At 40.5% G+C, this 20,815-nt stretch overlaps 1 protein-coding gene across 3 annotated transcripts in view; it reads left to right on the forward strand.

Annotated features, from left to right (window-relative positions):
- The window catches only part of KCNMB2 (potassium calcium-activated channel subfamily M regulatory beta subunit 2), a 632,563-nt gene that overhangs the window by 579,205 nt on the left and 32,543 nt on the right, over positions 1–20,815 (forward strand). For all 3 annotated transcript variants that reach the window (XM_068281052.1, XM_068281053.1, XM_068281054.1), the window contains one exon: positions 10,673–10,868. In XM_068281052.1, coding sequence (XP_068137153.1) covers positions 10,673–10,868 — 196 coding nt within the window. The remainder of the gene's footprint in view (positions 1–10,672; positions 10,869–20,815) is intronic.

The following is a 20,815-nucleotide window of genomic DNA, read 5'->3' on the forward strand; positions in this document are numbered from 1 at the left end:
AGTTTAGGCATGCTAAGTTTAGATAAGTTTAGATCGCACGCAAAGTCCCTCACGCAAAGCAGCGCCATTAAATTCTATGCGAAGTGCACCAGACTTTGCTAGCGCAAAACTTTTGATCAGCTGTGCACTGCGGTGCTAACCCAGTTGGTGCTTAAACTTATCATGCCTAAACTTATCACACTTAAACTTAACATGCCTAAACTTATCACACCTAAACTTATCACACCTAAACTTATCATGCCTAAACTGAGTTTAGGCATGATAAAGGGCTTTTCACCAGCATGCTAACTGTTAGCACCGCTTTGTGAATCAGGCCCATGGAGTTCATTAAGTCTCATGGCTTGCCAGACTGGAGGTGTGATAAAAAATGTGACTGTGATTTTAATCTCACTCTTTTTGATCTGATGTACCGATCTGCATCATTTTCTACAAAACAACCCTCCCCCCTCAAAAAAAAAAAAAAAAACTAGTTACATTATAGTTACATTGTGCTTAATTATATGTCCGATTTTTAAATGTTTGTCTTATTTATCTCCTAATTGAAGAACACACATGGAGGTGACATGGTCAATGCTAAGTGGGGTTAAAGATGTTATGGTAACTGGACTGTTGTGGTGAAGTCATGGTGGCAGCACTTTGTATGTGATCGTGGCAGAAGGGCCTCAAAGTAGACAAGGTCAGGATCTGGTGTGAGGGTAGAAAACTTAGAGGTAATCCATCAAAATTTGTTTAAAAGTTTTCTACACAAGAAAGTTTTCGACACGCGAAACCTGCTATTTTCAGTTTGATGGTCTAGAAGTTGAAGGGTAGGACCGCTAAACACTAGGCTGTTCAGCTCGTTATTTGCTACCCGTATTCAAACCAAAAAGCCTACCAGCAAGGAAATTACTTCTTGCAGATCAGAAGCTGAATACTTGCAAATTTCTTCTGTTTTAGAATGGTGAATTCCAGATTAAGTTTATTTAGTTTACTTCCACAAATTCATTTGACATTTCAAGCTGCTTACTTACGGTAAAAAAAAAATCTTCCACAACAAAATTACATTGAAAAAAACCTAGATCTTAGTGCCAGCAGGGTACAAGTATCGGTCATCTCTGTATTAACAAAGCATCATTGAGTTTCAACCTCTGATTATAATGTTTATCAATACTCTAGTAAAATTCTGAGCTCTGAAAAAATTCAGTATTACTAGTGGGGGATGTATCTTCAGTGTTGGATCCACTTACTGGCCCACCCTCTGAACCCCTTAAAAAAGTGCTCCATCTTGCATATAACACTTAAGACAGCCTTTCTAGAGGCAAACTCCTCCACAGAAAGTGTTTTCGAAATATGGTGCTTGGTCGTAAGGTACCCTACACCTCCAATTCTTTGTAGATAGAGCAGTAGTCAGACCCAAATAGCATGTCATGCCCAAAGTAGACACATACTGTAATTTCACTTCAATCAGAAGTTGACCCTGCCTGCTTGTTTTAGATTTAATCAATTACATTGCATGCACTGGATGTCCTCAGACCAATAATAGATTATGTAAAAGTAACAGATCCTTTCAGGCTTTCAGAGATACTCTTCATCATAGCGACTGGTGACAAAAAGCGGCATCCTAAATCATCTAGCTCCATTGCCCCCTGGTTGGTAAAAACACCATCTCACATGCTTACCAAAGTAAATAATTTATATTTTCCAAAACCAATCATGCCCAATTTACCAGAGTTATAATATCAGCCCTTTAGTAACCATTTTATTTGCAAGTGGCAAGAGGCTTGCAAGTGCTCCAGTCCAATTTATTGTAGCACATTTTCTTATTTCTTATTTGTTACATTTCCTAGCTACTAATTAGTACTTCAGTAATATGTATTTATGGCCATTTGTCACTAGGGAGCAGTGTGAGACAATTACAGAGGACTTCTTCTTATAGTTTTTACATCCTCTGCTAGCAGAGAGGCATCAAAGCATACCAAGAATTTACAGCACAACAAATTCAGCTCACTGAGGTCAAAAGCAGTGCACTTATAATTTCCTTGAAGCTGCTGATGGGTTAAAATGTATAAAGTAAAGTTAGCTGTAAAATAAACATTTACATATTATACAGTGTTTTATTTTAAACAATTACAATCAGCTTTTCAAAAATCAGAAGTCGTTTTTTACAGAATCAGCAGTAGTGATGCCTCTTGATTCATTTACAAACTGGACTCCTGTTAGCCAGGCTTTATTTTCATGGTAAAATGGCCAGATCAAGATTACTAGGAGTCTGTGACATTAGGAATGCCCAGTTTGTTTGCTATGAGGTCACAAGAGCCAGAAGAAGACAACTTTCATTTGTACTGTGTGGTATGTGCAGAAAGATTGTAGAACAGAGTTGGTAGAGATGTTGAAACACTTTAGGGTTGCAATCCACAGATCAGGAGGCTAAGGCTCTAGAGAAATGAATGCACCCGGAAAAGATCAGGGCTTGCATACGCTAGAAGTGGGTAGTGGTACAAGCACAGCCACCTTAATAATATCTAGTATAGCATTGACCCAAATCACTACAATAGGTGTGGTTGCACTATACAGCACACACAATGCAAACATGGTAATGAAGTGCAGCAGTGAAAATGCCAGACATTGCTTCCTATGCAATGTCTGATGTCCATGCAAATTGCACGGTATGTGTGGTGCAGCTTACCACACTCCACCATGGCCTCATTTTATTATGGCTGTGCTAGACAATGATCAGTGAAGTTAGGTAGACCATGAAGGCAGAGCCTGCAGAAATAAAGATCTGTAGCAGCTCCTGCATATAACTCACTTAGGCATGGGATTACCACTCAGAGCTGTGGATTTCCATCCTGAGCCTCGGGATTACCGCTATGGAGGTTAAATGCCATGAGGATTGGCATGACTCAGGGTAGAAGCTTCTTGTTCACTGGCTTCACCTTCCTTACCACCCAAACTGTGGAATATGTAAGCAACATGCACGTTACGGACAGAACATGAGTTGCGCTATTTGCACAATGCCCATTATGGGCAATAATTTACATTATAATAATAATAATGGCAGTATTTGTATAGCGCCTTTCTCCTGTCGGACTCAAAGCGCTTGCGAGGCAGCCACTAGAGCGCACTCAGTAGGCAGTAGCAGTGTTAGGGAGTCTTGCCCAATAAACTCCTTACTGAATTACTGGCTTACTGAACAGGCAGAGCCGAGATTCGAACCCAGGTCTCCCATGTCAGAGGCAGAGCCCTTAACCAGTACACCTCGAGCCACTGGTGTACATTAATTCCTGCAGTTAGTGAATTAGCCACAATATTGCTTTGATCTTCCATTAGTTTAGGCCAAATAGAACTTGAACGAGGTGCTCAGTGGAGCGGGAAATATGGGGGCCCCAATATCATAAGAAACTTGGGTATTTCCATAGACACCATTATAAATAGCGACTATAGTGTGAAATTTTGGCGCACAATAAACAGCAAGTTCACACTAAGAGCGCACCATAAATAACAAATTTCACACTATAGCAGCTATTTATGATGGTGCCTATGGCAGCGCCCCAGCGTTATCATAATAGCGGTGGATTGGTAGCAGGGGTCAGTTAAGGTTAAGTGTGGGGGGAGGGGTTAAGGTTAGATGTGGAGGGGGGTGTTTTTAATGTTCAGGCATGGGGGATGGTTAAGGTGGACATTTTTAAGGGATAGGTGTGGGGGAAGACAGTTAAGGTTAGGATTGGGGGGCTTTAAAGGTAGGCGTGGAGAGTGTTTTTTACTTTTAAGGGTTAAGCGTGGGGGGGCAGTTAAGGTTCGGCATGGGGGGTATTTTTAAGTGTTAGGCATGGAGGGGGGGGGTTAAGGTTGGGCATCGGTAAGGGAGTGTTCTGAGTGAAAATAGCGAAAGGTTAAGTTGTACTAGTAAAACATATTCTTTTACGATATTTTGCTACGACATTTTTGAAATTTAAAATATAAGTAAATGTTACCAATATTCTAAAAGCCGAAATTGGGGGCCCAAATTACCTTGCACCCTTTTTTGAGTAGTACTTCGCAGGCGCAGAATGCTCCAGGGGACAGGAGCACGGCGGGGGGGGGGGGGGTGCACATGCAGCCAACCCTCATGTGCGCAGAAGCCCCCGGATTACCGGGAGTCGTGGCACCAGAACAGAGGGGTTAAGGAGGACAGCGAGGGAAGCCATGGTGCTCATGGGGCTGGAGGAAGCCCCAGGTAAGTATAAATAAGGAATTCCAGTCCAGGAAGTTGTTTCTGTCCATCATGACAGAACACAATCGGCTGTACCTTATAGCATGCCTGTAAATTATGGAGATCTTTATGTGTTTTGGATAAAAACTGTAATACCTGAAGTTATATGGTGGTATCCAGAAAGGGAATCTCATTGTGAGAGTAGCTTGATGATCAAAATATTGTCTGTAAAATGGAAGTAGACCATATAAAAAAGTTGGCCATACATGGGAAATTTTGACCCAAAATGCCAACCTGATCGATCCCTATCCAGCTGGAATCTGATTGGATAGAGATTGATTCCTACTCTACACAGAAAACTAAATTTTGATAGATCTCAGCAGAAGTTTATTGAGCATCACTTGAACCAGAAGCATTGTACCACTCAGTGCAGTGAAATTCTATAGGATATTCCTCCCTCGCAGCTCCTGCCCCTCCAACTCACACAAAGTATCTTAGTCCTGTCTGGTTTTACTACCACTTTTACTTCTATACTGTCCTTGACTTGTACTATCTATGTCTATCCTGTATTGTCTATCAAGCAACTGCCAAGTCAAATTCCTTGTGTGAATACTTGTTTGGCCGACTAGAATTGATTCTGTACAGATTTTCAACTGATGAACTACATACTGCTAAACTGAACTGATTGGATATGTTGGAGAAATGGATTACAAGCAAATTCGATCAAAATGATCAAATCAGTCAAAAATGAAAGTGTGTTTAGCCAGATTAATCCAGTTATTTGTAATCTTTTTTAAGAATACAAGGAAATGTGTCTGGGCCATTTTAGAATATCTATGTAGAATAAGCAGTTCATTGTCTATGTTCATGCTTGGTCTGTCTTACTTGATCATATATAACAGCATGGGGGTATACATAGGATAATTTATTTTCGATTAATCAAGTTATAAAGCACTTCTTTTTGTTATTAAAAGCTTTATTGAGCAGATAACAAATACAAAATGCTGAACATAGCAAGAAATAATATTTTGCACACAAATGGCAATAGCCATCCCAAAAACTCAACACGAGTAAATAACCAACACACATAAGAAAAAGAACACAAAGGTAAATAAAAATAAAAAAAGAGAAAAAAAAAAGGCTTGGAGAGCGGGGTCCAGTCAACCGGACCGTTCGACCTGGGAAGTGGAGCAACAAGCACCTCCAGCTGAGGGATCAGTCCATCCCTCAAGTCCATACTATATCATAATATAGCTCTCCCTATTACAAACGGAAAAAAGAAAGAAAAAGAAAAGAAAAGAAAAATTAAAAAACAAAAAGAAAAATAACAAATGATCCCTTCAAAGCACAAGAGTCCCAAATATCATAGGATACACAGAGCCAAGTGGAAGCCAAACACACAGATGTCCAAGGGAACTAAACTCACCTATATGTTTTCCATGCATCCCAAATGAGATCAAATCTCGCCATATTCTCAATACTATAGTAGTACACTTGGTCATAAAGCACTTCTTTTCATTGATCTATAGAGAAAAATACACGTGATAAAACTGTAAGAATGAACATTTACCAATGAAACGACACTTAGCAATCCTATACATACAAATACAAACACAACTATGCAATCATTAATATATAGAAGCTGTACATGTGTACTAACGTCAGTGTTCATTCATGATGTAATGCTGTTAACATACTCAGTCTGCTAAACATACATACTTGTACAAAAATGGTTCATGACCTAACTATGTTTGTACATGCAGATCCCATATGAATGATAATTGTGTGAATGATTCTGGCAAGTAGGATCACTTATGGTGCCCGAGAAATGTCATTGCATGTTATTATTTTCAAGTCGTTTAGCAACCTTTTTAATCACTGATAACTGTTTTGAATGATTTTAATCTAATGTGCATACACAGCTTAAAGGAATACTATCGATGTATGCATTTATTTTGAAATGCTGTATGTTGTAGCACACATTAGGACAAGTACTACCGGTAGGAGCAATTTGATTCCTCACACAGCTGTTCCTCTCAACTGTAAAATCCTCCATCAGTTTTGGCGTCAGTGTTGGATACAAAATGTATCTAAATACTGGGCCTTCAGAGGGCTAGACCACGTCTTTGCACAGGGGAGTTGCTATCAACTCTTCAGTTTATAGTTTAATTATCACCTTGCTGAAAGAATCTTGCTGATATGGTGGTAAGGGGTTAAAGATTCTAGCAATGTGTGTTTATTATCTTTGCTTCTCTTGACTGATAAAGATACTAATGCTAATTGTAGACAGTGGTCTGCCCCTCTCAGCAGCTTGTAAAGTAGATGCAGCCTGGAGTGAATCACCTCAAGCAGGCAGCCAGTCTGAGTGTAAACACAGACTACTGTTATAGCTAATTATATTCCAGCAATATTACAGCCTCAGATCAGCCTGTTTCTCCTCATGTCTCCTGCATGCTGTGAGTGACACAGTGAAATATATTTGTGAGCTGTGTGACAGAGTAATCAAGCAGCTCAGGGTGACCCAAACTACTATGAGCTGTGTGAGAAATTAATTTTTAAGCAGGGATAGTGAGAGAGAGACCTGGGTGAATAAATAAAGTGCCCCTAGCACTAGTGGTAATGTGTACACTAATATAGAGTATTTAAAAAAAACTGTTTCAATCGATAGTATTCCTTTAAAGAGAATCTGAAGTGAAAATAAACTTATGATATAATGCATTGTATGTGTAGTACGGATAAGAAATAGAACATTAGTAGCAAAGAGTCTCATATTGTTTCCAGTACAGGAAGAGCTAAGACACTTCAGTTGTTATCTATGCAAAAGAGCTGCTCTGAGTTCTCTGACCCAACTTGGGACAACTTGAGACAGTCCTATTTTCTGAAGCACTTATACATCAAAGAAACAGTGAGAGGCAGCTTCTGATAAGGTTTTACTGCAGGTGAGTTCAAAGGGCCTTTAGCTCTGCTCTGTTTCATAGATTTGCAATTGCAAATATGACAAAATGATGCAATGTTATAAAAAAAAAGCTATGTAAATGAAAATAAAAATATGAGACTCTTTTCTTTGCTACTAATATTCCATAAATTATCTGTACTAGACATACAATTAATTGTATCATAATGGTTTTTTTTTTTTGCTTCCGTGTCACTTTAATCCATTCGGAACCGGTAGGCTCTGGTCCTTTTTTCTAATTAAGTGCCTTTACTGTTGGTGTACGGAGCTCAGATTTCATTATGTCTACTACACACAATGATATTTTCTGGCATATTTCTTGGCAGATTGATTATTTCCAGCATGTCCGATCTGATTTCAAATCGATTTTCTGATTGATTTCCCATAGAAGTGATTGGAAGATCGATCAGAAAATCTATCGGAAATCAAATTGGACATGCTGGAAATAATCACTCTGGCAAGAAATCTGCTAGAAAATCTTGTGTGTATTATGCTAGGTACACACCATACAATTTTGTGTCAGATAGATGGTTTGACAGATAATTTCGGACATGTCCGATCTTATTTTCGATCGTTTTTCTAATCAATTTCTCACAGAAGTGAATGGAAATAGATAAGAAAAGATAACAGAATCGAATCGGAAATTGATCAGAAAATCGAATCGGAAATCGATCGGACGGAAAATTGACCAAAATAACGCATCGTGTGTACCCAGCATAAGGCATTAGATAGCTGGGTAAGAGAAGTGCAGTGGTGACAGAGTGGCAATTGTGGCGAGGGCGCGTGACGTGAACAGGTGAAATCTACGTCCTGTCAGAAACTGGCATGCGCAAACAATGCATAGATTTCTCCTTACATGGTATGGAAAGGGTTAAGGGTTCCAAAAAGTTTGTGTCTGTAAGTTAATAAATCTATTTAGTATCTGTACTTATTCACCAAACTTGATAAATGTTTATACTTTCTTTCCATTCACTGTCCAATAACAGTTAAATGAATGACCCCTCCTTAGCAGGAGATGTATAATCTTGCCATTGTCTTGCAATTGGAAAAGGGCTTGAGTAATAGCCGTTTTCTAGCAATCAGCCATGTAAATTGAAGTAATTACTAATTCCAGACAGCATGCAGGCTGACTTTTTTATTATTAATTTTGCTTAGAAACTTGAATGCTATTGAAAGTTGTCTCACTACCCGCAAGATATTCATTATGTTTTGAGTTTTTTTATGCAGGTTGTGTATTGAGTAATGCTTCAATGTTATTAGTGTTACTTCTAAGCAAATTAATCATTTTCAACTAAAGTTGCAGGTGACAAATATGACTACTTTATTAGGTTTCATTTTCTGTGCTACTGAAGCAATTCCATTAAGACTGTTCCATTTAATTACCATTTATATGCTAAAAATAGACATGGTTACTACTAGATGTGTATGTTATGCTGTGAAAAATCCACTGTATATTCTGCTGCTATTGCTGAACTTCATTGCCGTTTCTTCCTGGTTTTAGTGAACAGGAGCAATGATTATTACATTTCCTCTTGACTATCTATCAGTTTCTAGATTAGTGCAGAAGTCTATTGGCCAGGTTGGAATTTTTTAGCTGGTGGTATAATAGCAGTACACTAAGGAGTGTAGTATGTTAACTCTGGGAGGTATGTAAGGGTGGCAGAACAGCATGGGAGCACAGGTTGCGCAAGAGGGAATGGACAGGCAGTCATTATGGGGAAGTGGGGGTTGAGAAGCACTAAAAGCCCGTTTGCACTAGTAAGTCGGACATGGAAACGCTGCCTGTTCTGGCAGTAGGTTTTCCATGGGCAAAAAAGTGCCATCACTCAAAGGGTATACAAAAAAATGTAGGCAATCTTTATTGGGAAATTTGTAGAAAAATATGTCCAAGGCATATCAGCTATGGGATGCCTGCTGTACAATGGACTTGCTGACAAACAACACAACTGTGGCAATTCTTACCAGACCTCCAGGTACTAGCAGGGAACTTGCAGCAGCATCAGACTTCACCTGTGAAAGACAGGCACAACTAGCTCTCAAGCCTAAACTTCATGGGGGCTATATCCCGTGAAGTTTGGTGAAGTGCTCCCTTACTGCGGTCAGCTGACCCTTCACTTCCGTGGACAGCATGCATGCTGACGGCTTCCGAAGTCTATAGATGGTAACGGTTGTGCATCAACTGAGATGGGTGAGGCTTGAGCGCTAGTTGTGCCTGTCTTTCACAGGTGAAGTCTGATGCTGCTGCAAGTTCCCTGCTAGTACCCGGAGGTCCGGTGAGAATTGCCACAGTTGTGTTGTTTGTCAGCAAGTCTATTTTACCGCAGCCATCCCATAGCTGATGTGCCTATCTCCCCCTGCCGCCATGAAGAAACCGGAGTTTGTGTGTTTGCCGGTACCAGCGTGAGGGTGATTGTGTGAGCGTCAGCTGTGTGTTTCTTGGAATGGAGCGCTCCACTGTATCTTTTAAATGGTTTTATATGTTTTTTGGAAGTACTTTTCTACAAATTTCCCAATTAAGATTGCCTACAATTTTTTGCATACCTTTGAGTGATGGCACTTTTTTTGCCCATTGAGTACTTTCTGCATGTTGACATCACTCCGGCCTTGTGCAGTTAGTAGGTGCAATACACGTGGTTGAGTTTGTGCAAAATTATCTATTTTTTCAGTAGGTTTTCCATCCAAATCACATTCCGGTGTGATTTGAATGGCATGCTACAGTTTACCACAGCATGCATCTGAATCCCTAAAGCCATGCATGGCATAGTTAGAGCGATTTGGCTGCGGCTTTGTAGCAGCAGGTTTAGGACCGTATTTCTGGAAAGGCCACAAAGGCCCTGGCCTTGAGCAGCCGCAACCCAAGGGGGGAACTGGACGTGAAATAGGGGGTGCTATATATGAAAGAGGAGGCTGCAAATGGGGAGTGACTCGTGAAAAAGGGAAGCTGATGCCCAAGGGAGCTATACATGACAGAAAGGGGCTGCAGTACAAGGATGTTACGCATGGAAAGGGGGCTACAAGTGGAATGAGTCTATAGAAGGGGAACCCCAACATACTTGGCCTAGGGGCAGAAAAAGTATAAATCGTGCCTTAAGCAGGTGTGGCGCATCCGATTCAGTAACGGACGTGGCACCCAAATGGAAATAGAACTTACAATACAGAGTTAAAAAGGACACTAGTGGGGACAGAGAGAAGTAAGAAAGCATTCAATATAGGAGAAGGTTAAAGGAACGCTTTCAATTTGAAGGAAGAGAGTTTAGGCTGTAAGGGAGAGAGACTGGAGGTAACAGGACACTTGCTAATGCTGCAGTGACCTACTGTATTAGTTCCATTACATTTTGATATACCTTTGCACTAAAGGTGAAAAGTAACAAAACAAAACGAGTGACCATAAATATGAAATCCAACAAATTAATAGTTATAAAGTAACTGAATGTTTATCTATGTTTACGTTTACTTGGTTCAATTACGACTCCATTTCTATACTGCCGAATATTCACACTTCCAAGACTCCATAAAGTATTAATGACCCTTTCTTTTGTCTCTCTCAGTGTATGGACAGAAGAGACCCAATGCACACTGCTGAATGCTTCTATAACAGAAACCTTCAACTGCTCGTTCAGCTGTGGTCCAGACTGTTGGAAAATCTCCCAGTACCCCTGTCTTCAGGTCCATGTAAACCTGACCTTATCAGGACAGAAGGTTCTTCTATACCACAATGAGGAAACAATGAAAGTAAATTCTGAGGTAATTAAAACAACATGGGGAGGGGATGACTCTGTATTGCTTAGGAACAGAAATCTTTCACTGAATGTTAATGTAAGGAAGTAATGTACATAAGAAGCTTGCCTGCCTAAAGTGAACCTCTCGGGGGTTCTCAGAATTTACAAACTGAATTTGATTCTTGACTGCAGGTACGGGACAATATTTATGTATCACATCCTGTTGTTTGTGCTCAGGCTGGAACCTTTGTAAATGTCAATGTCACACTGCATGGAAGCTATCATTTGTGACTTTGGGGGCGTGTCCCAACCCTTCACAATCAGATGAGATCACTGCTGAAGTCCTGATTCTGGTTTGTGAGTAGCACAAGTGGAGGGAAAAAGCACCACTTAAGAAACTAAAGCCTCCTTCTAATGGGGTTCCAAGCTTGATAAACGCTCCCTAATGACACAAGAAAGGATTTGGATAGTTACATAGATAATTCCTGACACAGAGATATGTGTATTTAAGACAGAACTCCATCTGCAGTAAAATTCCAGAGGCTGGACATGTTTTCTTCACTTCTCTTCAGTGTACAAGCGTCATACGCTGAAAAGGAGTGAAGAGGACCTGTCCTGCCCTGGAAGGAGGTAATGTATAATGCTCCGCTGCTGCTCTCCATTACAGACAAAAGAGGGCAGCCCTGGTCCCCAGGCCCACCACAAGGCTGGAGATTGCAGGGATTATTGCCCCCCCCCCCCCCCCATGTACTGTGTTGCAAATAGCATAACATGCATTATACTAGCAAAGTACGTGTTGTGTGTTAGAAGGGAGTTATGCAAACTACGTAACTTGTATTACATAGTTCAGGTAAAGCCTGTCAAAATGTATGTGTGCTGTCTGTGTTTGTAAATTTTAATACTTATTTAGTGAATAGACCCTGCAGGGAGAAAAGCACATAGTTAGCTCTCCTGAAAGACTCCTGCAGGTCCCATGCCCATCGTTACTTTCCTGGTGACTTCTAAGCTAGCAGTGCAAGGACAGTGGTAAAATATTCCAGCTGCAGCTCATAAGATGGGCACCATGTCCCGCCCCTGAAGGTAACAAGTGCTGTGGGCAGGTAAGGGAAGCGGCATTGACTGTGAGAATCACAAGCCACTTAGCATTTGCATACTTGGAAATAACAAGGAGGATAGATTATGTGGGAAAGGGACACTTGCTTCATAGCTGTACCAGGAAAGACAATAAAGAACAAAGGGACAGGGACAAGCAGGGACTTTATTAAGGTAGTGGGTATGTTTTTTCTCCCTATAGTTAGTATTCTGAATGGTAGCTGTACGCTGCATTTTCAAAGAAAAACTGGAATTTGTAATACAGTAATGCGCTCAAAAGACTTCTAGCATGTCTGCTATCTCACTTTCACACTAACTGCAGGGTTCATTATTTCAAATACAGGAACTGATCATCTCGCTCTCTTCTAAGGTGGCCAGACACTGCAATTTTTTTTTTCTTTAAATCAATTCAATGAATTATTTTGATTGATCTATAGATTGTATTTCTTAAAAATCAAAACAATCCACTACCCACTATTCACAATTATATCATAAAGTTGACCAGAGTTTTCCTCCAAGGTCAACTGATAAAAATATTCAAAATGCAGGAAGTCTGATCAACTTTTGTCATCAGAAAAAAATATTTTTCTATGCGATCGATTATTTTTATGGAAAAAATAGAAAAATCAAACATTTGGCTGAATTGTTAATGGCCACCTTTAGAGTTGCTGGATTGGTGCACTAACATGTTATCACCCACATTAATTCATTGGCCTATGAAGGTGATCCCTGATCAGAGAGTAAGAACCTTCCCAGGAGTTTTTGCTGACCCTACACACAACATCACATTCTCATTCCATGCTGCAAGTCACATTAGATCATTGGTTTCCTGTTGGGGTACAGAATGCAATTCACTGATTGCAGCTTTGTAGGATTGTTTGCTTATCCATTACTTTTATATCATTATTTCCCTGCATTAAGCTAATTACGCACTTTAGACCTTTCTCAGTAATACAACTGATCATGATCATATACTGTACGTATAGCCCCACTGCTGCATGAGCTGGGCACACAGGAGTTTCCTATAGTAAAAATATCAGTCATTTAAATTAGAAATATTTTACTATAGACAAACCCAGTGCTCATTTCTCTCCCTAGTAACTAAAATAAACCCTCCTACCTTATGTCTAAAGCTTATTCCTTCTCCCAGTGCCTAAAACGAAACCCCTGCCTAATGCCTAAAACGAAACCCCTGCCTAATGCCTAAATCTAAACCCCCATCTAATGCCTAAAACGAAACCCCCGCCTTATGCCTAAAATTAGACCCCTGCCTAATGCCTAAAACTCAACCCCCACCTAATGCCTAAAACTAAACCCCCACCTAATGCCTAAAACTAAACCCCCACCTAATGCCTAAAACGAAACCCACGCCTAATGCCTAAAACTAAACCCCCACCTAATGCCTAAAACTAAACCCCCACCTAATGCCTAAAACTAAACCCCCGCCTAATTCCTAAAACTAAACCCCCACATAAAGCCTAAAACGAAACCCCTGCCTAATGCCTAAAACTAAACCCCAACCTAATGCCTAAAACTAAACCCCCACCTAATGCCTAAAACTAAACCCCCACCTAATGCCTAAAACTAAACCCCCGCCTAATGCCTAAAACTAAACCCCCACATAATGCCTAAAACTAAACCCCCACATAATGCCTAAAACTAAACCCCTGCCTAATGCCTAAAACTAAACCCCAACCTAATGCCTAAAACGAAACCCCCGCCTAATGCCTAAAACTAAGCCCCCACATAATGCCTAAAACTAAACCCCCACATAATGCCTAAAACTAAACCCCGCCTAATGCCTAAAACTAAACCCCCGCCTAATGCCTTAAACTAAACCCCTGCCTAATGCCTAAAACTAAACCCCCACCTAATGCCTAAAACTAAACCCCTGCCGAATGCCTAAAACGAAACCCACGCCTAATGCCTAAAACTAAACCCCCGCCTAATGCCTTAAACTAAACCCCTGCCTAATGCCTAAAACTAAACCCCCACCTAATGCCTAAAACTAAACCCCCACCTAATACCTAAAACTAAATCTCTGCCTAATGCTTAAAACTAAATCTCTGTCTAATGCTTAAAACGAATACCCCCTTTTAATGCTTAAACCTTCCTCCCCCTCCGGCACCCGCTATTTATAGCCAATCGGCTACTGCAAGCCTATATTGTATAAGATTGGCCACTCATGTAGCCAATTGGTTACTACTCTTGCATCAGGCGCCCAACTTACCGCCAGGGCGATACTCGGCATTGGTGTCAATTAGATGCCTGCCGAGCCATGGGCCCAAATGACCTGCTTAGTCCTAGTTTGGCATCCTTGGGCTCTCCTCCAGCAATCCAATGGGTAGATCACTTTCACCCTACACCTATTGTTGTTCCAGGAACCTCAAAGCAATGCTAGCATAGTGCCTTTTGTGAATCCTATCCCACCATCCTCTCCATAGAGCAGTTTATACTGCTCAGCTGGAATCTGAGCTGCATGTCTGTGCAGCAATCATTTCACAACTGCTGCCCCCAAAAATCTTCAAATATAGATTTGAACGACAAAAGTCTCAAGTGTGTAAGAATCTGAAGTGTTGCCCTGTTGCATTGTTGTTGTGATTCATACAATTTGGGGTTGCATTCTGTATGATTTTTTCCCCCAGTTTTCATTTGGGGATATTTCCCCCAAGTATCATCCAGTTGTAGAATAATATAAATATTGGACACCACCACTCAACGCTAATCACTTTGTCTAGAATAATGAAAATGGCACAAACCAGTGCTACGTATTTTTTGCTAACAATTAATTAAACATTGGAAGATGAGGTTTTTCACACAGAGCTGGGAGATCCATTAACAGTTTCTAAAGAAAACAGTTCTCTCAGCAGCATCCAATAACTGTTATGCTGCAAAGTAGCATTGCTATAAAGTGTGCAGAGATAATTATGTTCACGTCAGATCCATTAGCAGTTTCTGAAGACAACAGTCCTCTCAGTTTCATCCAATATCTATTATTGGGAAGTGCTATTGCTGGATGAGATGAGCAACAGTAGCCAATGCAAACAGCATTTAAAGTTGTTGAAATTAAGAAACACTAGTTTTGCTCCCAGGAACAGAAGAAAGAGCTAATACTTCGGGTATGCACTTGCTTATTGCAGTTACTGAGAAGGTCTTTTTTAGAGATCTGAAAAGTTTATGTTCTGTACAAGTCATGTCTGTTGCCCCTCCACATTACATGACTGACTAGAAACCGAACTGTCTTTTTTCCTTCACTCTTCCACTTGCTTACCCTCTATTAGCTTCTCTACCACAGACAGATTAAGACCAGGCAGGGCCCTAGGCAAAGTAATGGCTTTGACACCACTGACAGAGATGGACTGGCTTTTATTTACAACTACATTCACAATTAGATAGATGTGTACCCTCAGATATCAGAAATAAGTGTCAATGTGCCCTCAATATCAGGATTAGTCATGTGACCCCCAGACATCAGAATTGACAGCCATGTGCCTGTAAATATCATACTTAAAGAGGAGCTCCAGCCTAAACAAACATACTGTCATTAAGTTACATTAGTTATGTTAATTAAAATATATAGGTAATATAATCTCTTACTCACCCTGTTTTAAAAGAACAGGCAAATGTTTGATTTCATGATGGCAGCCATCTTTTTGGTTGAAAGGAGGTGACAGGGAGCATGAGACACAGTTCCAACTGTCCTGTGTCCTGAGCACCTCTCCCAGTTGCTAGGCAATGTGAATAACAACATAGGAAATCCTATCATGCTCTGCACAGCATCAGGGAATAAAAGCCCGGGCTTTTTTTCTTTGATGGGTGGAGCTTAGATAAAAATGCAGCTTAAAATGATGCTTTGGTAAGAAAAACAAAGTTCAGATGCTGTGAAACTGTTAAAGAAACACCAAGGGCTTGATTCACAAAGCGGTGCTAACTGTTAGCATGCCTGTGAAAACCCCCTTAGCACGTCTAAACAAGCTTTTCGCGCATAAAACTTTACGCGCGCAAAACTTTATGCGCGTAAAACTTTACGCGCGTACTGCACAGAGCGCAGGGCGCACCGCGTGAAGTGCCCATTAAAGCCTATGGGACTTAGCGCGCGTAAAACTTTGCGCGCGTAAAACTTTACGCGCGCAAAGTTAGCGCGTGATCTGATTGAGAGATCCGGTGCTAACCTACTTAGCACCCTGGTTAGCGCGTCTAAAGACTTTAGACGTGCTAAGTAGGTTAGCACCGCTTTGTGAATCAAGCCCCAAGCCTTTTCCGTTCTGCTGATTAGATTTTTAGTCCGGAGGTTCACTTTAAGCAGCTGTGTGCACAAAGATATCAGAACGAAGTAGAATGTATGCCTCTAGATACAAGAATTCGGCTACTTTGCAACCCCAAAAAAATATTGGCACCCTTTCATTTGTGTCAAAAAACACACCAAATCTCTCTGAGAATTGTTGAAGTTACAAAAGCTTTGGTATTGTGATGGAAGAACACACAGAAGCCGAGAATTGTACAAAATAATTGTGTTTCATGCATGGGATGCTCCTTTATTGTTTAATTCACCTGTAGCAATTAAAGGATACCTGAGGTGACATGTGACATGATGAGATAGAGATAGGTATGTACAGTGCCTAGCACACAAACAACTACAGTGGGTTGCAAAAGTATTCAGCCCCCTTGAAGTGTTGCACATTTTGTCATATTACTGCCACAAACATGAATCAATTTTATTGGAATTCCAAATGAAAGACCAACACAAAGTGGTGTACACATGAGAAGTGGAACGAAAATCATACATGATTCAAAACATTTTTTTTTACAAATAAATAACTGCAAAGTGGTGTGTGCATAATTATTCGGCCCCCTTTGATCTGAGTGCAGTCAGTTGCCTATAGATATTGTCTGATGAGTGCTAATGACTAAATAGAGTGCACCTGTGTGTAATCTAATCTCAGTACAAATACAGCTGCTCTGTGAGGGCCTCAGAGGTTGTCTAAGAGAATATTGGGAGCAACAACACCGTGAAGTCCAAAGAACACACAAGACAGGTCCAAGACAGGTCAGGTATCAAGTTATTGAGAAATTTAAAGCAGGCTTAGGCTACAAAAAGATTTCCAAAGCCTTGAACATCCCAAGGAGCACTGTTTAAGCGATCATTCAGAAATGGAAGGAGTATGTACTGTAAACCTACCAAGACAAGGCCATCCACCTAAACTCACAGGCCGAACAAGGAGAGTGCTGATCAGAAATGCAGTCAAGAGGCCCATGGTGACTCTGGACGAACTGCAGAGATCTACAGCTAAGGTGGGAGACTCTGTCTATAGGACAACTATTAGTCATGCACTGTACAAAGTTGGCCTTTATGGAAGAGTGGCAAGAAGAAAGGCATTGTTAACAGAAAGCATAAGAAGTCCCATTTGTTGTTTGCCACAAGCCATGTGGGGGACACAGCAACCATGTGGAAGAAGGTGCTCTGGTCAGATGAGACCAAAATGGAACTTTTTGGCCAAAATGCAAAACGCTATGTGTGGCAGAAAACTAACACTGCACATCACTCTGAACACACCATCCCCACTGTCAAATATGGTGGTGGCAGCATCCTGTTCGGGGGGTGCATCTCTTCAGCAGGGACAGGGAAGCTGGTCAGAGTTGATGGGAAGATGGATGGAGCCAAATACAGGGCAAACTTGGAAGAAAACCTCTTGGAGACTGCAAAAGACTTGAGACTGGGGCAGAGGTTCACCTTCCAGCAGGACAACAACCCTAAACATAAAGCCAGGGCAACAATGGAATGGTTTAAAACAAAACATATCCATGTATTAGAATGGCCCAGCCAAAGTCCAAATCTAAATCCAATCCAGAATCTGTGGCAAGATCTGAAAACTGCTGTTCACAAACGCTGTCCATCTAATCTGACTGAGCTGGAGCTGTTTTGCAAAGAAGAATGGGCAAGGATTTCAGTCTCTAGATGTGCAAAGCTGGTAGAGACATACCCTAAAAGACTGGCAGCTGTAATTGCAGCAAAAGGTGGTTCTACAAAGTATTGACTCAGGGGGCCGAATAATCATGCACACCCCACTTTGCAGTTATTTATTTGTAAAAAATGTTTGGAATCATGAATGATTTTTGTTCCACTTCTCACGTGTACAACACTTTGTATTGGTCTTTCACGTGGAATTCGAATAAAATTGATGCATGTTTGTGGCAGTAATGTGACAAAATGTGGAAAACTTCAAGGGGGCCGAATACTTTTGCAACCCACTGTATGCCGTGTTCCTTTTTTTCTTTCTCTGCTTGAAAGAGTTAAATATCAGGTATGTAAGTGGCTGACTCCGTCCTGACTCAGACAGGAAGTGACTACAGTGTGACCCTCACTGATAAGAAATTCCAACTATAAATCACGTTCCTAGCAGAAAATTGATTTTAGCTCTGGCATACTCCAATGAATGGGTCATTGAGAAAAAAACAATAAAACAGTGAAAACTTAAAAAGTAGATTAAAACATAAAATAAAACCGTGGAATATCTCAAAAAGTCATTTTTAGGAGAAGGAAGATTAGATACAATTGTTTGTTTCATTAGTTTATTTTCGCCTCAGGTGTCCTTTAAAAGGTGCTGGTGCAATGTGGAAATTCCCACTAGCAACCGTTTGGTATGGAGAAATGTTGACTCGTTTCTTGTTGTCTGGTTTTTTGTTGTTGTGTGTGTTACCACAATGAGCATGGAGAAAAGAAGGCTCCTAGTTTAACACTCTGAAGAAACTGTAAATCACTGGATTGCTGTCTTTGAATTCTGTTAAGCTCCACACAGGTAGTCACAAGCTTTTCTGTGATTACTCAGGCCACTGCCAGTCATTTTAATGGAAAGAATTGTAGTTAGTAAGTGTACATTTTAAAAATTAAATTGACATCAACAAAATTCAAGAAATTTAAAATCAGTGAGGAAGAGACAGATTGGTTTAGGAACTCAGATTACTTTGGTTGGTGTAGTCTGCATTCCTGTTTGTGTTTTTCTTTTTTAACCAGTTCCTGCAAAATGGACATATAACGTAGATACATCCTATTCATGCACCTTAAGTGTAAATAGGATGTTTTTAAAAGTCCTGCTTATCAGCCCATGGCATGGAGTGGTTAAAGGGAACCTGAACTGAGTACAATTATTTAAAATAAACACATGAGGTAACTTCAAATGAACATTACATAGTTACCTTGACACAAGTTCCTCTCAGAAGCTCACCATTTTCTTCTGACAATAATCCCTTCCAGTTCTGACAACATTTTGTCAGAACTGAAATATATCAGTTGCTGTCACTTATAGCTGAGAGGACAACTGATGTGCCAGTTAATGTCCATGTTTCCCTATGGCTCAAGTGGGCGTTGTTACAGTTTAACAGTGTGCTGACCAGGAAGCTGTTATGGGGTAATGGCCATTTTCAAAATGGCGGATGGAAAATTCCTTTGATCACAGAGGACAAACAGGAAATAGGAGAGGAGAAAGAGATTGATGAGCAGACTACACGGAAGGTAAGTATGACTTGAGTATGTTTATTTTGACTTTTAATTTTCAGTTCAGGTTTTCTTTAAGAATCATATTCAATGGTCAACATGCTGTGCAAAAAGTGGAATAAATCTTAAATGGAAAATGGCCACGCATAAAAAAAACCAAAAAAAATTACATTAGTAATGGTCCATGGAAGTACATTCCATTTCTATATAGCTGAATTTTTTCAGGATACGGATTAATCCTTTTTTGAAAATGAAGTATTCCAAAAATGCAACAGATGGTTTGAACAGGTGGTATTTTTCAGACTAAAGACCATGTTGAATAATCTCGTGAAAAATGAGAACTGCAGATGACTCAAATGACCTTCAAAAGTAAGGGAATACATAGTAATGTCACTAAGTTAATAAGATGCTGAAAGTTGTAGTCTCAGAGGCAATAATCCATACCTCTCAGAAAAGTCACTAAAGCAAAGCCAAAAGGTATTCATTTCATTTTGTACAGTCCCAAGGATGTAACAAACAAGTCTCTTCTTAAAGTGAACCTGAGATGAAAGCCATCTCAGGTTCTATACTTACCTACACAGTAGATCCGGAGTGACGCGACTGAGCAAATTACCGGGGCTGAGTGCAATACTGCCTGAAAGCCTGGCCGAATCGCGCTTCATGTGCAGCCCAGCCAGGAACGCTCCCCCGTCATGCTCCCATCCCTGGGAGCGTTCTGTTCCTGGCCGGGCCGCGCATGTGTGATGAAGCGCTTTCAGGCAGTATTGCGGGTAAAAGGAGCCACTCGGGGAGACAGCGAGAACTGAGTGGCATCAAGGAGGCTTACGGATGCCCCAGGTAAGTATGTTACCTGAAATGGCTTTGATCTCAGTTCCACTTTAATGTCATGGTGACAGTAGCTTCTGGCCACATACAAGTAGAAGAATATATTGGAGATTATCCAGTGATGTTAATGATTCCTCAGTGTGAGGGAAAGAATAAGCATCTGAATAAATTCTCACTGTAAGCATTTGATTACAGTAATCATTTATTTTGCCTCTGGGCACCAGTGAAGGGCATTATGTCCCATGGATAGGAGCAGAGTACCTGGTGTTAATCTCATGAATGAGATGTGCCTCGCTACCAGAGAATCCTGCTTTGTTTTATTTTATCAGAGAGATAATTGTTTCCTTTCCTTACTGCTTACTTACTTGTCATAGATTAACTGTGATTTGCTATAGAATTTATTCTCCAACCTTCTTCTGCTGACATTTCTGTAGGAAGAAAGATTGTTTTGATATGTAGCCAAATAGCCATTGAATGTATGGAGGGACAGGCTGTGTGTGGCTTTGAAAGTGAGAGTTATCAGTTTGCAAAATGGTAGCCAGAATAAGAGTTAATGGTAGCCA

The sequence above is a fragment of the Hyperolius riggenbachi genome, chromosome 4 (assembly GCF_040937935.1).
Source record: "Hyperolius riggenbachi isolate aHypRig1 chromosome 4, aHypRig1.pri, whole genome shotgun sequence".
Lineage (NCBI taxonomy): Eukaryota > Metazoa > Chordata > Amphibia > Anura > Hyperoliidae > Hyperolius > Hyperolius riggenbachi.